Source organism: Hypanus sabinus, chromosome 10 (assembly GCF_030144855.1).
Source record: "Hypanus sabinus isolate sHypSab1 chromosome 10, sHypSab1.hap1, whole genome shotgun sequence".
In the NCBI taxonomy this organism is placed as follows: Eukaryota; Metazoa; Chordata; class Chondrichthyes; order Myliobatiformes; family Dasyatidae; genus Hypanus; species Hypanus sabinus.
In genome coordinates this window covers 84,961,629-84,984,365 of record NC_082715.1, presented here as the reverse complement: position 1 = coordinate 84,984,365, position 22,737 = coordinate 84,961,629, and the positions used below count along the sequence as shown (strand labels likewise).

General features: G+C 42.4%; 1 protein-coding gene across 1 annotated transcript in view; it reads left to right on the top strand.

Moving 5' to 3' along the window:
* The window catches only part of LOC132401336 (protein eyes shut homolog), a 1,222,700-nt gene that overhangs the window by 1,176,810 nt on the left and 23,153 nt on the right, over window positions 1–22,737 (top strand). Inside the window, exon 33 of the mRNA XM_059983465.1 lies at window positions 599–752. Within this exon, the coding sequence (XP_059839448.1) occupies window positions 599–752 (154 nt within the window). The remainder of the gene's footprint in view (window positions 1–598; window positions 753–22,737) is intronic.

Genomic DNA, 22,737 nt, shown 5'->3' with positions numbered 1-22,737 from the left:
CCGACTGCCACAACTCCCACCACCAAAGCCTGTGCTGTCTGTAAATTGGATGTCATTGATATCAACCTAGAGACAGTTTTATGTTCTGTATTGAGCTATACCAGAAATAAATGGAAAATCCTTTGTTAAATTTCTAGTCATTTTAGATAAATTTGACTCAACAAACAAGTGGAGCAGACAATAAGCAGTGCGGTGGGGATAATGACATCATTTTTTTTATATATCTGGGGATTCTATGGAATGATGTTACTGCACTGCTGAGTAAAATCAATAAACTACATGCTTCACATGACCGAATGTATTTGGACTTCGATCCATGTACGGGGATAAATTTTGGAAGTTTTCATTCCTACTTGTGGAACATCAGATATATCCCCTATAACAGTAATAATTATAGTCCTTCTAAGCTTTACCACTTGGAATATCTCAGATTATTTTATTATAAGTTGCTTTGGAGCTGATTTAAATATTCTGGTCAAAATTTGACCCTTCAGAAGTAGGTCACTTGTATTTTCTTCTATAGTAGGCTGTATTGATTTTCTTTCATTTGTGAATTATGATGATTCGTCTATGTTTAAAACCATTAATTGCATTTCAGCCATTGCTGAAAATTTTGGAAGCCAGTTCCTTCATCTATTTCTCCATGATGGAAAACCAACAGTGAAGCTTGGATGTGGAGGGTCACAAAGTCCACTGATGGTATCTGCCAACCAAAGAATTAATGCTGACCAGCTAACTTCAATCATTGTGCGGTAAGTCATTTTGATATTTAACGGTCCCAAGAATGAAGTGTTGAAGTAGAATAGCAGGGCTGTATTAAAGCAGAAACCGAATTGGGGAAAGCAAGGGAATAAGTTCATAGGGTGAGGTGAAGGAAATGGCAGGAGACAAAAGGAACTGTACAACACACTGCAGTCCTTCAGCCCATAACGTTGTGCTGACTTCTTAACCGATCCACCATCAATCTTACCCTTTCTTCCCATATAACAATCAATTATTTTTTTAATCAATGTCTTAAATGATCTTAAATCTTGGGATCTTAAATGTCCCTAATGTACCTGCCTCTGCCACTTGGTATGTAAATACAAGCTTACTTCTAACATACATCCCCCCCCCCCTATATTTTCATCTTATCACATTGAGTATATATCCTCTCATATTAGCCAGTCTGGGAGAAAGCCACTGGCTGTCCACTTTATGTATGGCCCTTATCATCTTCTACCCCTCTATCAAGTCTCATCTCATCCTCCTTCAATCCAAAGAGAAAAACCTCAACTCACTAAGCCGAAAACATGTTCTCTAATCTTGGCAGCATCTTAGGAAATCTCCTCTGCTCTCTCTCTAAAGTTTCCAAATAGTTTTCTGAAGGAGCCTACCATGGGAAAATTTGTCAAATCCCTTGATAAAATCCAAATACATCATGGGGCTACTGCACAGGACAGAGAGAAGCTGCAGAGGGTTGTAAATCTAGTCAGCTTCATCTTGGGTACTAGCTACAAAATGCCCAGGACATCTTCAGGGAGTGGTGTCTCAAAAAGTCAGTGTCCATTATTAAGGACCTCCAGCACCCAGGGCATTCTCATTTTTACCATCAGATAGGAGGTACAGAAGCCTGAAGGCACACATTCAATGATTCAGGAACAACTTCTTCACCTCTGCCGTCTGATTTCTAAATGGACATTGAATACCCCAATAGTACTCATACGGTGAGTATTGATTGTTAAGAGGGACAGCACTGGGGTACTCTATAGTATCTGGCTCTTGCCCTTCCCTCTCCTGACTGTTACCCACTTATCTGTCTCCCGAGGCCCTGGTGTGACTACTTTCCTATAGCTCCTCCCTATCACCTCCTCACTTTCCCTAACCAGACAAAGGTCATCGCGCTGCATCCTTAGTTCCCTAACCCTGTCCCTAAGGAGCTGCAGCTCGACACACTTGGTGCAGATGTGGCCATTTGGGAGGCTGTGAGACTCCCAGACATCCCACCTCCAACACCCAGAACACAACACTGCTGGAGATGTTGCCAATCTGAACTGACGGGAGTCTGTAAGTGCAGAAATCGAGGATCCAGCTGCACAAGGAGGCACTGAGGCCTAGATTTTGGAACTTATTAGTTTTGAGGAGATGATAATATTGAAAGCAGCACTATAGTCAATGAAAGTCATTCTAATGTATGCACCTTCACTGTCAAGATGTTCTGTGTTTGAGTGAAGAGCTATTGAAATATCTGTTGTTGCAACGGTAGGCAAATTGGAATGGACCCAAATCCACTTAATGCATCCAATTCCAGGGACATTCAGCAGCCACTGCTGCCCTTGTAACAGCTAAATCTTTGTAACCCCCGCAATATCGTAGCTCCAAGTACTAATCCCTGTTCTGAATTCATCACCCTGCTCCTGATAAATTCCATATTATCTACCAACTTGGAGTAGAAATGTTAGCACAGACAATGTGGGCTAAGTAACTTGTTTCCATGTTGTGCATGGTTAATTGAGTAAAATCATCAAGAAATATTTGAATCTTCCCCCGCCTCCCTCAAACACCTCCCCTGCTGCAACTCTTCATTTGTTTTCTCAGTGTGTTAAGAAGCCAAACTGTTGTTTTGTTGAAAAGGTTTACAGTTATTGAAAAGGTTTGCCTGGCAGAAATGAAAGTTTTCTTGAAATATTGAAAGCATAAAATTTCTCCTCAGGTAAAAAACCACCAGTGAGGCCAGTGCATCACCATGGGAAAACTAAAGAAATTCTCTTCTTCCTCTTTTCAAACTTCTTATTCCAAATTTCCTATCATGCTGTTTGTGAATGATGAAAAGGATTAGAGTTACAGAGCACTACAGCACAGACAGGCCCTGCGGCCCATCTAGTCCATGCTGAACCATTATTCTGCCTAGTCCCACCGACCTGCACCTGGAACATAGCTCTCCAAACCCTTCCCATCCATATAATCATCAAAACTTCTTTTAGATGTTTAAATCCAACCCGGATGCACCACTTCTGCTGGCAACTCGTTCCATTCTCCCACCGCCTTCTGTGTGAAGAAGTTCCCCCTCAAATAGCATGGGAAGAGTTCTCCTTAAACATTTCAAATTTCACCCTGAACTCATGACCTCTAGTTCTAGTCTCATCCAATCTGAGTGGAAAAGCCCCATCTATAGCACTCATAATTTTGTATAGCTCTGTCAAGTCTCCCTTTAGTCTTCTACTTCTAGGAAATAAAGTCCTCATAACCAGGAGGACTGGTTGGTCTGGATTTGAACCCAGGGACCTCTGACAAATTTCCCCCCCATTCACCTACACTCAAGGGAATAAAGTCCTAACCTATTAAACCTTTCTCTATAACAAAGGTCCTCAAGTCCCGGCAACATCATTGCAAAGTTTCTCTGTACTCTTTCAATGTTTTTGTTATCTTCCCTGTAGGTACTGTAAGTGAACAGGACTTCACATAATTGTGGTCAGTTCAGATTGTGTCAGAAATGGTGGGTTCATCTACACAGAACTATTCTCTATAGAACACAAGCTCTATACACACCAAAGGCCTTGAAGAGCAACATGGTTATGGGATCCACTGTGTGTGAGAACAAGCTGGTCTATATTGTGCTGAATGAACTGATCTAAGTTGAGCAGCAATGGGAACTCTGCAGTTGTGCCTCTGACCACCTCCCCTAACCAATGAATACATCAGTATGAACATCTGTATGGAAAGGAAAAGGATTTAGTACCCCATTCTATCTACATCTCCACTACCCTCCCTCTCCCTCCCCACCGTGCCACTCACTCTGTTGTGGTGAATGTACTGCTGATTCCCATGAAGAATAAGCACTTGGACTAAGAACCAGAGCAATTTGCACTGTTCAGGAAAAGAGGTCTGACAGAAGGCTCTGTATTCAGCTGGGGAGTTGAGGAATAAGATCTGTATGAGCGTTTCTCAATTTGAATAATGCTCTCTCTGATACACCTGAAATCACAGCAATAGTAATCTACGAGAAACCATGTTGCAGTCATTTACAAAAAATCTGAAGGCAAGAATTTCCTGCCTTCACAGTGTGCTTCAGGTCCGAGAGGACCAACACATTCATGTCTCACCAAAAGTGTGCATTAAGAGCACAATGAATGAATATATACACACACATATATATATAGAGAGAGAGAGAGAGAGAGAGCACACATTTATTTAGGTGAACATTATAAGCATTTGGGCATTGCATGCATGAGCGTACATCTGTACCTGTACAGTGTCTACGTGCATGTGCACAAGCATGTGTAATATCTGGTGGCAGAAGCTGAATGTTCTGTGGGAGAATACTACTGACTGATAAAGGAAACAAGTGTCATCAGTGAACAACATGATCAAGGACAATAGAAGGCATAATGGGTGTTCAGCACCTTCTACCTGCTTGTGAACTAACTATCTCTCTCCCCCTCTCGACATGCATCTACACCCCCTCTTGCCCCCCTCCCCCTGTCTTCCCCCTCTTCCCTCCTCCTCTCCCCATCCCTCCCCCACTCTCTTCCTCCCCTTCCTCCTCCACCTCCTTCTACTCTCCCCCTTCTACTCCTCCTACCCCTTCTACTCCTCCCCTTCCACTTCTCCTCCCCTCCTCTCTCCTCCACCCCACTTCTTCCCACTCTTCAGCACCCTTTTCTCACCCTTCTCCTCAACACCTCCTCCCCACCACCCCCCCCCCCACCTTCTCACACCCCCTTCCCTCCCCATTTCTGGATGCTCCAGTTTTTGCTGTTGCTGTTTTGTGCTCTTTTGATCAGGGCGGACAAGTGCTGCAGCCGAGATGCAGCACTGATTGAATCGAACTGAGCTGTAGTGAATAAACCTCATTCTTTTGATGCCTTTGTGCTTTGGTGTTTTGCATTCTGTGTTTTTTTTCTATTTTTCTATTGCCATTTGTGCGATTTGTTCTTTTTAGGCGTGTTGAGCTTTTGATGTTTTTCTTTACATTGGTTCCATGTTCTTTGTTTTGTGGCTGTCTGTGGGAAGACAAATCTCGGTGTTGGACACATCATACAGACCTGGATAATAAATGGAGTTTGAATCTTTGAAGGGATTAGTGGTTACAGGGAGAATGCAGGAATGGGGCTGAGAAAAAAAAATCAGCCATGATTGAATGGCGGAGCAGACACGATGGGCTAAATGGCCACTTTATCTCACAGACTTCCAATCTTAATACAGTAGTATTAGAGTAACTGGGTGCTTGATTTGCAGGAGAGCCTTGTGGGCAAATGCATCGATTTATGAGCTCTTTGAGCTGAATGAGTTGCAGCAAAAACTCACACTTCCTCACTCTGAGGGAACAATTAGGAGCAAAAACCTCTCCTTGACCTGCTCGGAAACAACTTCCATCAACCAAATGCAGAACACCATTAGCAGAGACCAAAGGGCAATCTGTCAGCTTTTTAACTCAGCCGGATAACAGTGTGTAAGATGCCAGGGAGAGGATATCATGAAGAAAATGAGGTACATAAAGATCTTAGGAGAGAAAAAAAAATTGTCTGAAGATAAATGTCATGGAATAATTCAGTCATAAGTTCTGAGAGTAGTTACAACTTTGTGGTAATTTTAAAGACATCTTCATTCTGGATGGAGCTTGAGGTATTTGTATTTCAGTGAATTGTCATGGGAGCCTTTGAGTGGATGTGCATTGTAAAAGAGTTTTTAACATGAAAGACAGGAACTACAAATTGATGGTAATTGGACTATAGAAACTTGCAGATGTTGGCAATTGGAAGCTAAATCAGAAGTAGATTATGCTTATCCACCCTTCCACTATCAGGCTATCTTAAATCAAACATTGAAAATGCTGGAAGTGAATGGAAAGGCTATGGAGGGCTATGGCCCAGGTGCAGGTTGATGGGACTCAGCAGAGTAACAGATTGGCATGGACTAGATGGGCTGATAGGACTGTTTTTGTGCTAAAAAATGAATGACTCTACTCAGTGGGTGGGACAGAAGCAGTGTTTACTGAACCTCCTTAACCATGTAAGAAATTAAAGATGTTGTTGCGCCTTACTTGTGTTTGCATGTTCTCTCCATGGCCGCTTCGGTTTCCTCCCACATCCCAAGCAACTGTGGCCTGGCAGGTTAATTTGCCCCTAATGTGTAGGTGAGGGAGAGGTAGAATCTGAGGGGAGAGCTGGGAATGTGGGGAGAATGTAATGGGATTGGTGTAGGATGGTGTGGATGGGTGCTCAATGATCAGCACAGACTTTATGTGCTCAAGAGCCTACTTCCATGCTGTAGGACTGTGGTGAACTACATATACCTGTCTGGACACCCCCCCTCCCCCCCGCTGACCGCTCCTGTGGCTCCTCCCACGGACCCCAGTATAAAGGCAATTGGAGACACCGCCCCGGCCTCAGTCTCCAGGATGTAGTATGGTGGTCAATTGCTGCTTGTTCTTTCTTCCAGCCAATAAAAAACCTATATCTCGCCTCATGTCTCCGTGAGTTATTGATGGTGCATCAAGGACACTTTAACATTTAGAATAGTTAACTTCTGAAAATGTACCCCAAAATCAATCATTTTATCGTGATTTACGAAGAATAAATTCAATAATTCAATTTTAGAAGAAGATAAAAATGTAATAAGCTGAAATGGAGATGTTTGATGTGAATTCCTCTTTCCTGGCTCTGTGACACACTGTCCATGCTGGCTTTATTATGATGTTTCCTAGAATAAATTGGCTAATGATTGCCTCCAACAAATTAAACATTTTGCAATTCCATTGCACTTTCAGATGCCTTTGCAATTTTCTTTTCAGATTCTATGCAAATTCAGGAGACATTATGCATTGGCAATGTCTGTGTAAATCAAGAGACCTGTTATTACAGCTGCGACAAAAAACAACCAATATTATTTGGACAGTTACATTGAACTGAGCACATACTTACACAATAATGATATTTCAGTTTTCAGAGTTTCTTTGTATTCCTGCAAAAAAGATAAAAAGGGTGCTAATTCTGAGGAATATAATATTTTACAGTTTGAATACCCAGAGCCAGGTACAGAGGATTCGCTGAAATTCATAGCTCAGTATGAACTTTTCCAATGATTTTGTTGGATCCTAAACTTTGAAGAGCACATTCTTTCATTGTGGCATGATGTTTCCCAGCACCTTTCATATTATTATGTGCTTCCTCAGAGAATTTGGCAATTTAGCATGGAGAAGTGTCATGTAATGCAAGCTTTTTTCTATGGGACATTAACCATTCATACTATATTGACAATATTTGACTGAGTCCTGGGTAACCTCCACTCTGCACGCTCCAACTCTGACTTTCCAGAACCTTCAGCCATCCAGAGGGTTGTGGCTGAAGTTCAATTGTCTAACTGGAGGTCCATGACTTCTAGAGTATGCCACTAGTCAATGTTGGGACCTCTGTTATTTGTTATTTATGTAAATGAATTGGATGTGAATGTACATTTCAGGATTTGCAGGTTTTCTGATGATACCAAGATAGAATGTCTTATTAATAGTGAAGCAGGTTACAATAAATTACAAACTTATCTTGATCAATTGTGGAAATGGGCTGAGGAATGGCAAGTGGATTTCAACTTAGCTAAGTGTGAGGCAATGCATTTTTGGAGAGTCAAACCAGGGTAGGACTTATACAGTGAATAGCAGGGCCCTGATAATGTTGTGGAATGGGGGAACTGGGAGTACACATGCACAGTACACTGAAAGTGGTCATGCAAGTAGACACGGCAGCGAAGGAAGCATTTAGCATGCTGGCCTTCATCAGTCAAGTCAGAGACTTTAGGAGTAGCAACATTATATTGAAGCTTTATAGGTCATTGGTGAGGCTACATTTTGAATATTGCATAGAGTTTTGATCACCCTGTTATAGGAAAGTCATTGCCAAGCTAGAGAGGTTGCAAAAAAGATTTGCATAGATATTGCCAGGACTAGAGGACCTACCTTAAAAGGAACAGGTGACTATGTTGGATCTTTATTCCCTGGAGCATAGGAGAATGAAAGGTGACCTCATAAAAGGTTATCAAATCATGAGGAGTTTGGGTAAGGGGGATGGCTGTGGCCTTTCCCCAGGGTTGGGGAGTCCAAAAACTAGAGGGCACAGATACAAGTTAAGAGGGAGAGAATTAAAGGAGACCCTTTTTACACAGAGGGTAATAAGTACCTGGAAAGAGACCATAAGGATTAGGCCACTCCGTCCATCTATTCTGCTCCACCATTCCATCATGACTGATCCCGGATCCCAGTCAACTCCATACACCTGCCTTCTCACCATATCCTTTGATGCCCTGACTGATCAGGAAATGATCAACGTCAGCCTTAAATATATGCATAGACTTGGCCTCCACCAGTCTGTGGCAGAGCATTCCACAGATTCACTGCTCTCTGGCAAAATAAATTCCTCCTTACCTCTGTTCTAAAGGGTCACCCTCAATTTTGAGGCTGTGCCTTCTAGTTCTGGATACCCTCACTATAGGAAATATGTTCTCCACATCCACCCTATCTAGTCCTTTCAGGATATGTGACTTCAGGACTTCACCCTTTTGTATTTGTGACATAATCCTAGCCTAATACTCACTATGACCTCCGATCCTCAACTCTTAGGAATCCCTAAATATCAACACTCCAATATCTGAGTCAGATTTTTCACCTGTCTAGGACCTAAGCTTTGGCATTTCCTTGACAAGCTATTCCCATCAACCACATTCCCCTGTTTTAAGCAATTCCTTAAAAGCCACCTATGACTGTGACACCTTGTCACCTATGACAAAAGCCACCTGTTCTCTCTTTCCAAAATCTTCTCAACAGGATCTTGTTCCCACCTCTTTCCATCTCTGATCTTCCCACCCTCAGATTCTCTCTCCCTTCAACTTTTTGTGACTGCATAAACATTCTCCATCTTCATTGGATGTTACTCTTGGAATGCTTACGTTGCAAATGCACAATGCTTTTGGGCATTGAGTGTGTTAGAATATTAATTCATTGTGGCTTTGAACAAACCCAGAGCAGATCCCTTATAGTGCTGGTACATTGATGCATCCCTTTGTACAGTGTAGAATTTCTAGTTCAGATTGTTTATTAATGCAGCGTCAGCATTTGCCTTGAAGCATCCTTATTTGGTACAGTGTTAAGTTTACAATTATTCACTTGTGAGATGCCTTGGGATTTTTCACCAGATGATGGGTGTAATATAAATGAAAAGTTGCTGTGGACAATGAATTCTAAACTGTGTCATGAAGGACAAATTGATGCAAATGTTCCTCAAGTTGAAAATTATCTAAGATAACACATGAAATGTCTATCACTCTCAGATCTCACAATGCTTGTTCTGACAGTAAATCAGGGTGGTCAATCACAAGTATTTATTTATTTAGAGACACAGCACGGTAACAGATCCTTTCAAACCAACAAGCCCATGCTACCCATTAACACCCAGGTGACCAATTAACCTATTAACCTGTACAGTTTTAGAATAAAGGAGAAAACACATGTAGTTTCAGGACGAATGTCCAAGCTACTTACAGACAATATTGGAATTGAACTTGGGTTACGAGTGTCATGATAACATTAAAGCTAACTGCTATGCTACCATGCCACCCATAAAAACTGTAGGAAATGAATGTCTGCAACTATTAATATTTAAATGTGCTGCTTTTTTTGACAAAGCTGATCTGGGATGTTCTAATAAATTTCTTCATAATTAAAGAAGAGGATGCATATGGAAGATTTGTTTTTAGTTTCAAAGCAGGTTTATCCCTAACCAGGAAGAATTTCTGCAGATTAAGAGTGTGCATCATGTTGTTACACTTTTTTATAATTTTAATAATTTTAATAATTTGTGGATTATGTTACTTGTTAGTAAAGTCAGCATCCATTGCTCATCCTAATTACCTAATTACACTTGTGCAGATGAATGCAAGGTGCTAACTTGAACCAATGCAGTTCGTCTGGTGAAGCTTCTCCCACATTATTGTTGGCCAGAATTAACTTGGCTAAGTAGATGTGGGGATGTTTTCATAAGTAGATGTGGGGATGTTTTCATATGCAGGTGTATCTGGAACCCAGAGGTCATTTATCAATGATATTGAAGGAACTTTCTTCATCTAGAAGATAATGTACTTCAGAATGCTCAACTCCAGTGAACTGTTGAGATCAGTTGCTTAATACGTTCAAGACAGAGAATAATTGATTTGTTCTATTTAAAGGAATCTTGTGAAATAGGCTTAGTGCAAGATAGTGGCACTAAAATAAAAGATGAGCCCTGATTTGATTGTATCTCAGAATACCTATCCCAGACCTATCACAAGGATACAATCACCAATAAGCTGTGCAGACACCACTACTCTCCTAGAAGCTTGAGATGTTACCAAATAATCCAGTTTCTGTACATGGATTCTTGGAAGTATTTTGTCTGATTCCATCATGGCCTGATTTAGCAATTCCAATGAACTGATATACAAGAAAGCCCAGAGAGTAATGGATGTTACCATCAAGCAGGAGGCATTGAAGCCTCAAATATAATCTCAGCACAATCAAGTTCATGAACTGCCTGTGCAAAGCCCTACCTCAATATAGCAACACTATGATCACTTAGTACTACAATGGACTTGTCTTTGATGATCCTCTTTTGCACTAAAGTCTTATTCAGTCTTATTTATTCTCTCTCTTCACTGTCTTGTATAATTTATCCATATTTTCTATTCTGTGTGTTTTCTGACCCTAAATGCCTGTGATGCCGCAGCAAGCTAGCTTTTCATTGTACCTCACCACTCTTGTGCATGTTACAATAAACTCAACTTTACGTGACTTGAATGAAGAAGCATAAGAAATAGAATTAAGACTTCTACTTCTCTTTCATACATTCTATTCTTCCATAATTTCAACCCCGCGTAAATAAGGAAAGGGTAAATATACTTACTTATTAGTATGGACTATGGATAAAAATGTTTAGTTCAAGTGGCAATATTCTATGACAGATGATAGTCATGCTGCTATGTTAATCCAGAATTCTGAACTCATGCTATACTCAAGTTCATATCCTACCAAGGCATCTAGAGACTCCAGTATCTGAAATTAAAGACCAGTAATCATGATGATGACAAATCTGTCAGAGATGAACAAAAGCTTAATTCATTCCCCGAGGTTCCTAAGGGATAGAAGTTTGTCAGCTTTACCTGCAGTGGCATAGATAATTTTCCAGACTATTTTGTCTATGCTGAGAGTCCATATGCCATTGATTTGGACAAATGGATTTATCCCCTTTCTGTTTGGTATTAAAACCTTACTGACTTTATTTTGTATGTCATTTTCATTAATTTTTCCTCTGATGCTCTGTCCAATCCATCTGTTTCCATGTCTCCACAGTGGTGTAGCAGTTAGTGCAAGGCTATTGCAGCTTGTGGTGCTGGAGTTCCGGGCTTCATTCCAAAGTCCTCTGTAAGGAGTTTGTACATCATCTCCATATCAGGAAATGTAGAGGAGGCTTGACCTAAACTCAGAGCTGCAGAAACAAATTTAGTGATGAGCGATAACTTTAATAGTGAACTAGAAAATGACAAGCCAAGAGGGGCCACCTAACAAGACAGAACACATTCTTAACACAACAAGCTAACAGGATAACTGAAAGCTAGGAGCAACTGGTTGAGCCTGGCTGGTTTGTATGAGTGGACAAGGATTGTGGATAAGAGCTGGATTTATGTAGGCTGCTGGTGTTGAATTGGAAGAGTAGCCAGGGCATCAAATGATATGGGGAGAAGGCAGAGGAGTGGGGATGTCTGGAAGAATTGGATCAGCCCAGGATTGAATGGTGAAGCAAAGTTGATGGGCCGAATGACCTACTTCTGCTCCTATATCTTATGGAAATGAGTATCAGATGACTCCTATTATCTGGCTGGGGACTGAGAGGAGCCTGTCAGTGAAGCCTTGATAGGAATCACCCTCCCCCACCCATAGTTGGCCCCCAGTACCCCAGGGTACTGCACACCCTATCCATGATAACGTGAATGCATTAAGCAGTGAAACATGTCTGGAGATTCAGTCTCAGGTGGGTTGAGTGATTCACCAATGACGGCCATGAGGCAGTGCACACAGAAAGTAGATGTGCTCCTGAGGGACAGGGGCAGCTGGAGACAGTAAGCACACTGATGCGATGGGTAATCTTAAATCAGGGGTTCTCAACGTGTGGTCCATGGACCCCTCAGTTAATGGTATAAAAAAGGTTGGTAACCCTTATCTTAAAGGACCAATGAACTGGGGAGAGAGCTTGTGGGAGTCAGAGCACAGGGGTAGTTCTCAGCTGGGCAGTCAGACACGGTCCCCAGGCCTGAGTAGGCTGGGAACCAAAAGCGGTTAGACTGGTGGCAGTAGGAATGGTTAACTGCTGGGATGGCCCTCCATGACGCTCCCAAGCATTCCAGCATTGGCAAACCAGGGCCTTGGCAGATGGGACCTCCACTATAGGCTCCTCCACAAGGAACAATGGAGGTAGTTAGCCATGAAGTACTTCATCGAGTGACATACCTGTTGCAGCAGAGGTGTGTAGATTGCAGGGCAGCCCGGCCCAGAGCAGAAATTTCTTCAGTGTGGAAGTGTTGGATTGAGTGAAACATCACAAACTTCTCCAGTTGCTGACTGGTTCTTTCTGACTGTCCATTGGTCCGTGGATGACAGCCAGAGGACAAGCTCGGAGGTGCAGAAAGAGCGGCAGAAGGCTCACCAGAAGCGGGAGACATACTGTGGGACATGGTCAAGTGCAATGTCCTGAGGGAAGTCATGGAGACAAGCCTGTTGGAGAAACAGGTCCACCATCTCAGTGGGTGACGGAAGCATGGGGAGGGTAAAGAAGCAAGTCGCCTTGGAGAACTGGACTACCACTGTCTTGATTACCAAGGCCACATTGGAAGGTTGCAAACCTGTGATGAAATATGTTAAAATATGGAACCATGGGCATTGAGGGACTGGCATGGGTGCAGGAGGCCAGAGGGCCACCAGTTGGAAGAGTTGACTGGGTAAATTGAGGGCAGGTAGCGACAAACGGATATACATCTACGCTCAAGATGGGCCACCAAACCTGGCATGGCAGAAAACCAGAGCCCTGGATGGCCAGTGAGATATGAGAAGTGGGCCCACTGGAGCGCGTAAGAGTACACAGCTGCCGGCGCAGACAGGTGGATGTCAGGTGTGTCAGGCCGAGCAAACTTGTTTTGTAGGGCTTGGAGATCGAGTTCTCAGGGTCCCAAGCATTCAGGGCAAGGATCTGGGAGGATGGAATAATGGACTGACGGTTAATACCCATTTCAGAGGGGTCAAACTGTCAGAAATATAGAAAACCTACAGCACAATCAGGCCCTCCGACTCATAATGCTGTGCCGAATATGTACTTACTTTAGAAATTACCTAGGGTTACCCACAGCCTTCGATTTGTCAAAGCTCCATGTATCTATCCAGGAGTCTCTTAAAAGACCTCATCATATCTGCCTCTACCACCACTGCCAGAAGCCCGTTCCATGCACTGACCACTCTCTGCCTAAAAAAAAGTTACCCCTGACATCTCCTCTGTACCTACTTCCAAGCACCTTAAAACTGTGCCCTCTCGTGTTAGCCATTTCTGCCCTGGGAAAAAGCCTCTGACTATCCACACGATCAATGCCTCTCATCATCTTGTACACCTCTATCAGGTCACCTCTCATCCTCTGCCACTCCAAGGAAGAAAGGCATAGTTCACTCAACCTATTCTCATAAGGCATGCTCCCAATCCTTGTAAGTCGCCTCTGCACCCTTTCGATAGTTTCCACATTCTTCCTGTAGTGAGGCAACCAGAACTGAGCACAGTACTCCAAGTGCAGTCTAACCAGGGTCCTATATAGCTGTAACATTAGCTCTTGGCTCTTAAGCCCAGTCAACCTGCGCAGTAGCATTGAGTGACCTATAGACTCGGACCCCAAGATCCCTCTGATCCTCCACACTGCCAAGAGTCTTAACATTAATACTATATTCTGCCATTATATTTGACCTACCAAAATGAACCACTTCACACTTATAAGGGTTGAACTCCATCTGTCAATTTTCAGCCCAGTTTTGCACCCTATCGATGTTCAGATGTAACCTCTGACAGCCCTCCACACTATCAACAACACCCCCAACCTTCACGTCATCAGCAAATTTACTAACCCATCCCACCACTCCTTTATCCAGGTCATTTATAAAAATCACAAAGAGAAGGGGTCCCAGAACAGATCCCTGGGGCACACCACTGGTTACCCACCTCCATGCAGAATATGACCCATCTAGAACCACTCTTTGCCTTCTGTGGCAAGCCAATTCTGGATCCACAAAGCAAGGTCCCCTTGGATCCCATGCCGCCTTACTTTCTCAATAAGCCTTGCATGGGGTATCTTGTCAAATGCCATGCTGAAATCCATATACACTACATCTACTGCTCTACCTTCATCAATGTGTTTAGTCATACCCTCAAGAAATTCAATCAAGCTCGTCAGGCACAACGTGCCTTTGACAAAGCCATGCTAACTATTCCTAATCGTATTTTGCCTCTCCTAATGTTCATAAATCCTGCTCCTCAAGATCTTTTCCATCAACTTACTAAGCATTGAATTAAGACTCACTAGTCTATAATTTCCTGGGCTATCTCTGTTCCCTTTCTTGAATAAAAGAACAACATCTGCAACTCTCCAATCCTCCAAAACCTCTCCCATCCCCATTGATGATGCAAGGGTCATTGCCGGAGGATCAGCAATCTCCTCCCTCATCTCCCACAGTAGTGTGCGGTACATCTCATCTGGTCCGGTCTTACTGCTCAAGCTTTTCAATCCACTGTAAATCATCCATACAAGTGAACACCGAATTCATTAAGTACCTCTGTTTTTTCCCCCAGTACCATCCACACTTTTCCCCTGTCACACTTGATTGGTCCTATTCTTTCACATCTTATCCTCTTCATGTACTTATAGAATGCCTTGGGGTTTTCCATTATTCATGCTCACCAAGGCCTTCTCATGGCCCCTTCTGGCTCTCCTAATCTCAATCTTAAACTCCTTCCTGCCAGCTTTATAATCTTCCAGATCTCTATCATTACCTAGTTTCTTGAACCTTTCATAACCTTTTCTTTTCTTATGGACTAGATTTTAAACAGCCTTCGTACACCATGGTACCTGTACCCTACCATCCATTCCCTGTCTCATTGGAACATACCTATACAGAACTCCATGCAAATATCCCCTGAACGTTTGCCACATTTTTTCCATACATTTCCCTGAGAACATCTGTTCCCAATTTATACTTCCAAATTCCTGCTTGATAGCTTCATATTTCCTCTTACTCCAATTGAACTCTTTCCTAACTTGTCTGTTCCTATCCCTCTCCAATGCTATGGTGAAGGAGATAGGATTGTGATCACTTTCTCCAAAATGCTCTCCCACTGAGAGACCTGACACCTGACCAGGTTCAGCCTCTCCTCTTGTAGGCTTATCAACATAATGTGTTAGGAAACCTTCCTGATCACACCTAATAAACATCATCCCATCTAAACTCCTCGCTCCAGGGAGATGCCAATCAATATTGGGGAAATTAAAATCTCACACCACGACAACCCTATCATTAATACACCTTTTATGAATCTGTCTCCCTATCTGCTCCTTGATGTTCCTGTTACAATTGTGTGGTCTATAAAAAATGCCCAGCAGAGTTATTGACCCCTTCCTGTTTCTAACTTCCACCCACAGATACTCAGTAGACAATACCTCCATGACTTCCTCCTTTTCTGGAGCCATGACAGGATCTCTGATCAGCAGGTCCATACCCCAACCTCTTTTGCCACCCTCCCTGTCCTTTCTGAATCGTCTAAAGCCTGGCACTCGAAATATCTATTCCTGCCCCTGAGCCATCCAAGTCTCTGTAATGACCACAGCATCATCGTTCCAAGTATTGATACAGGGAGAGTGAGGCAGGCTATGATGTTGCAGCGAGGAGCTGGGGGAAGATTTCCAGATTTCATCTCTACGTAGTGGCCCATTTTTCCTAGACACACAGGGCATTTAATGTATGGGTGATTGGCGGTCCTGCAGGAAGGCACAAGTTGTTTCTCCATTGATGCTCACACTCTTGGGGGGATGGGGGAGTCTTGGGAACTCTCCATTATTGGATAGGTTCTGCAGGTGTTCATGATGGTCTTGCAGTCTGAAATGGTTCTGGGAACAGAACTATGGTTCTGACTGATGACCTGGTTTGCCATTCCCTAAGATTCTTGAATATTCAGAAGGCCAGAGTGATGAGGCTGTTGAGGTCAGAGGGCATCTCCCTGGTCGACAGCTCATCTTTCAAGTACTTTGAAAGGATCTGATGGTAATGGGCCAGCAGTGCTTCCTCATTGTAGCCACACTCTGCTGCGAGAGTTCTGAATTCCACGGTGTAATCCAGCACCAAGAGAGAGGCATTCACCCAGCACCATCCTCTGCCCCCCCCCACCACTTCCACATCCCTCATGGTTAAAAACCTGGCTTTGGTTGCAAGTGGGTTTTTAATTGTCCCAGTTGGCAGCAGCCCAGGTCAGAGCTCCCCCAAGCAAGAGAAAGAATGAAAGCATTCTTGGCTCGTCCATTGCATACAGAGATGGCTGCAGCTTGAAATGTAAGATGCACTGGGACACGAAGTTGCAGCGTTTTTCTGGGGATCCATCTAAGTGGATCCGCCGGAATCTGGGTCTCCAAGAGAGCAAGTTGACTGGTGTGGGGTTGCTGTATTGGGTTGGTTGAGAGTGGTGAGCAGATGGTCAGTGGTTTCCTGCTGGTTCAGGATGTGTGCTTCAGTTGATGGACTACTTCCTTTATGCAAGCAAACTCTGCAAGGTTGATCTCTGGTTTATTCATCCTGCCAGGAAATGTAAAGTAGGCTTGACCCAATGCAGAGGAGTAGAGACAGTGAGTGATAATTTTGAGAGCAAACTGCATAATTGCAAGCTATGAGGGCCACTCAACAAAACAAAACAGATACAAGGCAACAAGGTGACTAAAGGCTAGGAGCAGCTGGTTAAGGCTGGTTGGTTCATATGAATGAATTGTGGATAAGAGCTAATAGGCTTCAGGTGATGAGTTGGAATGAGTGGCAGGGAACTCCTGACAGAAACCTTGGGGCAAGTGATCATAATATGATCAAATTTTCCTTGACATTTGAGAAGGAGAAGCTAAAGTTACATGTATCAGTATTACAGTGAAGTAAAGGGGATTACAGAGGCATGAGAGAGGAGTTACACAGAATTGATTGGAAAAGAACACTCGCAGGGATGATGGCAGAGCAGCAATGGCTGGAATTTCTGGAAGCAATTCAGAAGGCAACGGATAAATGCATCCCAAGGAGGAAGAAATATTCTAAAGGTAAGATGACACAAGCATGACTAACAAGACAAGTCAAAGCCAACATTAAAGCCAAAGAGAGGGCATATAATAGACCAAAAATTAGAGGGAAGCTTTTAAAAACCAACAGAAAGCAACTAAAAACAATATCAAGAAGATAAAGATGAAGTATGAAGTAAAGTAGCCAATAATATTAAAGAGGATACCAATCATTCCTTTGGATACATAAAGTGTGAAAGAGAGGCGAGAGTGGATATCGGACCACTGGAAAATTATGCTGGAGAAGTAGTAATGGGCGACAATAAAATGGCAAAGGAATTGAATAGGTATTTTGCATCTGCCTTCACTATGGAAGACACTAGCATTATGGTGCAAGCTCCAAGTATCAGGGGTCATAAAAAGTGTGAAATTACCTTAGCTAGAGAGAAGTTTCATAGAAAACTTTCTGAAGGTAGATAAGTCACCTGGATTAGATGGTGTACACTATAGGGTTCTGAAAGAGCAGGCTGAAGAGATCATGGAGGCATTAGTAATGATCTTCCAAGAATCATTAGATTTTGGAATGTTCTGGAAGACTGGAAAACTGCAAATGTCACTCCACTCTTCAAGAAGGGAGAGCAGTTGAAGAAGGAAATGAGAGGCCAATTAGACTCACCTCAGTGGTTGGGAAGAATTTGGAGTCAATGATAAAGAATGAGGTTTCAAGGTAGTTGGAGGCATGTGATAAAATAGGCTGTAGTCAGCATAGTTTCCTCAAAGGAAAGTCTTGTCTGAGAAATGTGTTGGAATTCTTTGAAGAAATAACAAGTAAGATTGACAAAGGAGAATTTGTTGATGTGATTTTCAGAAGGCCTTTGACAAGCTGCCACATATGCGGCTACTTAACAAGCTATGACCCTATGGTATAAGAGGAAAGATTCTAGCAAGGATAAAGTTGTAGCTGATAGGCAAGAGGCAAAAAGTGGGAATAAAGGAAGCCTTTTCTGAAGGAAGCCAGTGACTAGTGGTGTTCCACATGGGTCTGAATTAGGACAGATTCAGTTGAAACTGAAAAAGGGTTCAAAGGAGGTTCACAAAAATGATTCCAGGACTGAATCGCTTGTCACATGAAGAGTGTTTGATGGCTCTGGCCTGTATTAACTAGAATTCAGAAGAATGAAGGGTGACCTCATTGAAACTTATGGAATGGTGAAAGGCCTTGGTAGAGTGGATGTGGAGAGGAAGTACCCTAAGTGGGTGAGTCTAAGACTGGAGGACACAACTTCAGAATAGAGGGGCATCCTTTCTGAACAGAGATGAGGAGAAATTTCTTTAGAGGGTGATGAATCTGTGGAATTCTTTGCCACAGTTTTTATGTATTTTAAGGCAGATGTTGATAAATTCTTGATCAATCAGAGCATGAAGGGATACAGGGAGAAGGCAAGAGATTGTGGTTGAAAGCAGTTTGATCAGTTACAATAAAATGGCAGAGCAGATTCGATGGGCCAAATGGCCTAATTTTGTTCCTATATTTTATGGTCTCATGGTTAGCTGGTTGGAGACCGGGAGCTGCCTTCCCAGGCATTCTTGACATCCTGTGAACATGTGGGTTTCCTCTGAGTGTTTCAGTTATCCCCACAGTCCAAAGCCATCCTGGTTAGTAGGTTAATTGATCATTGTAAACCATCCTGTGATTATGTTAGGTTTAAATTGGTGGGGTGCAGCTCACTGGCCTGAAGGGGCTGTTCTGCACTATAACTCTAAATAAATAAATCACAAGTCAAAAACAGCCAATCAATATTTCTTCTGCATATTATCTCCAAGAAATAAGCCTTAATTTCAAATTTTGAGCATTTGCAGCTCTGTTATATTTCACTTTCTAACATATTTGCTGCCCGTTTGGAAGTTTACTTAATTTTATTTTCTATTTGATGTGAAATAATTGTGGATTGGCTTGCTCCACATTTCCAGTATTTGGTGCTTTCTGTTCTAAAATTCTCTCAGGTTGCCTGAGAGTTCTTTACCGTGAAGCCTTTCATGTATTTTCAGACTGATGTACAGAATCTTAAAGGCAATTTTCTTTTTCATTTTCATTGCTACTCAAGTCTCTGCCAAGTTATTAGTTCCAATATCTTTTTCCTGAGCTCAGACTTTTAATGGGCTTTCTGTGATATGTGTATTTTTTGTTCTTTTTTTGGGATTAATCTTTCTGTCTTTTCCATTGAAAGGTATCTAAGAATGCTTTGCCTCCAACTTTGATTTGTTGCATTAGCTTTTTTCAAACAATTTGTTTTCCTTCTGTGATATGACTAATAATTTTATTGACTGCTAATCCTTCTTTTCAATACATTTCTGTATCCTTTGAATGAGAGCTCTGACTACTTGGGATTTTCTTGACCTCTGATTCTTTCCTTTTCTTCAATGTTTTTGACCAAAATTTGTCTGCACTTAAGTCCCATCCAGCTCCTCTCCCTGTTTGTTTACATTTTTCTGCTGTTCATCCCTGCAATCTGTGCTGTTATGTTATGCATATCCCTCAACCATTTAAATAATTGCTTTATGCTGGTCAAAAGAATAAGCTGAGAACCAACTTCGTTAGGTTGAGGACCTTCACTTACACAGTGCTGTTCACATTGGCTTATCAGAAACTGATTGGAGTGCTGCTGAAATGTGGAAAAGAAGTCAGCCAAATTTTACTGAGCAAGAACCCCATCATGTCATAAAGAGAAAGTTTATCCACTTTTGATGATGGTTGATGAATACATATTGGCCAAGGTACAGGTGGGAACTGCATCACTGATTAGACCATAAGACCATAAGACATAAGTGCAGAATTAGGCCATCCCTTTTTTTCCTCCTCCTCATCCCCAGTTCCTGGCCTTCTCCCCATAACCTTTGATGCCATGTCCAAGAACCTATCAATCTTTGCCTTAAGTACATCCAATGACCTGGCCTCCATAGCTGCATGTGGCAACAAATTCTACAAATTCACCACCCTTTGGCTAAAGAAATTTCTCTGTTTTGAAAGGGCATCCCTCTATCCTGAGACTGTGTCATCTTGTCCCAGACTCTCCCACAATGGAAAGCATCCTTTCCACATTTACTTAGTCTAGGCCTTTCAACATTAGAAAGGTTTTAATGAGATCTCCCCTTATCCTTCTGAATTGCAGCAAGTACAGACCCACAGCCATCAAACCTTCCTTGTATGATAACCCTTTCATTCTTACAATCACCCTTGTGAACCTCCTCTAGACCCTCTGCAATTCCAGCACATCTTTTCTAAGATGAGGGGCCCAAAACTGTTTACAATACTCATGTGGAGGCCTCACCAGTGCCTTATAAAGCCTTAGTGTCACATCCTGCTGATTAGATGTTTTGAAATGTCACAAGGTTATAAAAGAATACTTTTAAAGGGTAAATTATTTATTTCTTACAATGACACAAAAGGAAGCCGATCATCCCATCAAGTCCATGTCTTTCAAAGGGTCTACAGCTCATGCTCTCAGTAGTATTTATTTATTTACATATTCACAGTTTGTCCTCCTTTGCAAATTGGTTGCTTGTCAGTCTTTGTGTGTAGCTTTTTATTTCTTCTATTGTATTTCTTTGTTCTTCTGTGAATACCCGCAATAAAATTATCTCAGGATAGTATATGGTAACATATATGTAATTTGATAATAAATTTATATTGAAATTTGATCTTCTAGGACAGCAATCTTATCAGTCTCATTCCTCTCCCTTCATACTTCCCTGTAACTCTGCAACTTGTTCTGTCTGTTATATATCAACAACATCAGTTTGTCTTTCACTACTTACCTACACAAGTGACAAGTTTACAATAACCAATTAATTGGCCAGCAGGAATCTGCGAGGAAACCAGGGCCTAACCATCATGAGGAACAATATTAATTTGCTAGCTCTTTCAGGGGTTAGGCACACTGGGCTGGAGTTTCTTTTACAGAATTGTGTCTGTGTACTAGAGTCCTGAGGCTGTGACAGAGATGGTACAAAATACAAGTCCTGATGAAGAGTTTTGGCCTAAAATATCAACTGTCTATTCCTCTTCTTAGATAAGGCTTGACCTACTGAGTTCCTTCAGAATTTTGTGTGTATTGTTGTGGATTTCTAGCATCTGCGGAATCTGTTGTAAGTTCTTTCTTTCCAAAAAGAAGTTATGTGGTCTGTATGTGTAATTCCTGCAAAGGTTAGCATGGTTTTTTGAACCACTGCAGAAACCAATCTCCCCGGCTTCGTCCGGGGTGCACCTGTCACTCAAAGTGTTCTCGCAGACTAATCTCCTGGATTTTTAGTGTCTTTGTCAGCAGTTATTAATCCTTCAGGCTCCTGGGAAAAACTACATCAATCAATGACTGTGGAATATAAATTGTCCTCTTGTGAGTCAGCACAAATGTGATTTCTCCCTGTATAATTATAACTGACATGGTGCTGGTTTTAAAGAAAACATAGGTTAAAGGCCAAAAGTGACATATTTAAGAGATTGGTTCCCAAATTTTATGCCATAGACCCCTAATATTAACCAAAGGGCCTGTGAACCCAAGTTGAACACCCCTGATTTAAGGGGAACGCCACAGGGAACCGTGTCACTCCGAGCGTGCAACAAGCTTCCAGCAGAATTGGTGGATGTGAGTTCAGTTTCAACACTGAAGAGAAGTTTTGGCAAGTACATGGATGGGAGAGGTACAGAGGGCTATTGTCTGGGTGCAGGTCAATAGGACTTGGCAGAATCGTAAACCAGCATAGACTCGATAAAGCAAAGGGCCTGGTGCTCGATTTACTACTCTGTGACTTGATCACTCATGAATTTTTCTTGACCCTTTTTAGATCAAAGGCATGAACAAGTATAGAAGCTTATGTCCAACATCAACTCGTTCTTTATTGAGTCTTAGGTGGTGAAATGCTTCCAGTAAGTTAGCAATGCGCATGGTTGCAGCAGCCTCTCCTGGCCCACTAAAGGTTGAATTGTCTTTACATTTTTTTATGATTGCAATCCAATGCTGCATATGAAGAATATCAAGTTCTGCAGGCCCACCCCATCAGCAAGTTGGATGGTGGCAGAGGAGCTGGACTTGGGACTGACCATAACGCTGCCTCTTACTGGAAAGCACTGGAATTGGTGCTCAATCTAACAAATGCAGCAAGTGATTGTTTTGGATGTTTATGTTATGATTGCAAGAACCTGGTGGACATTGGTAATGTGCAATACAAGTCTGGTTCACTGGCTCATTGGCAAGACTGACAGCAGGGGATTTGCATGGCTTCAGTTGTAGAGTGGACCAGGCCCTCGTGCCACAGGGTCGGCTGTTGCATTCGCCCAAGGGAGGAGACACCAGTGGTTGTGCTGCATGTGACCTGTGCTGGGTTGGGGTCTAGCCCTCCCATCAGTGCTGC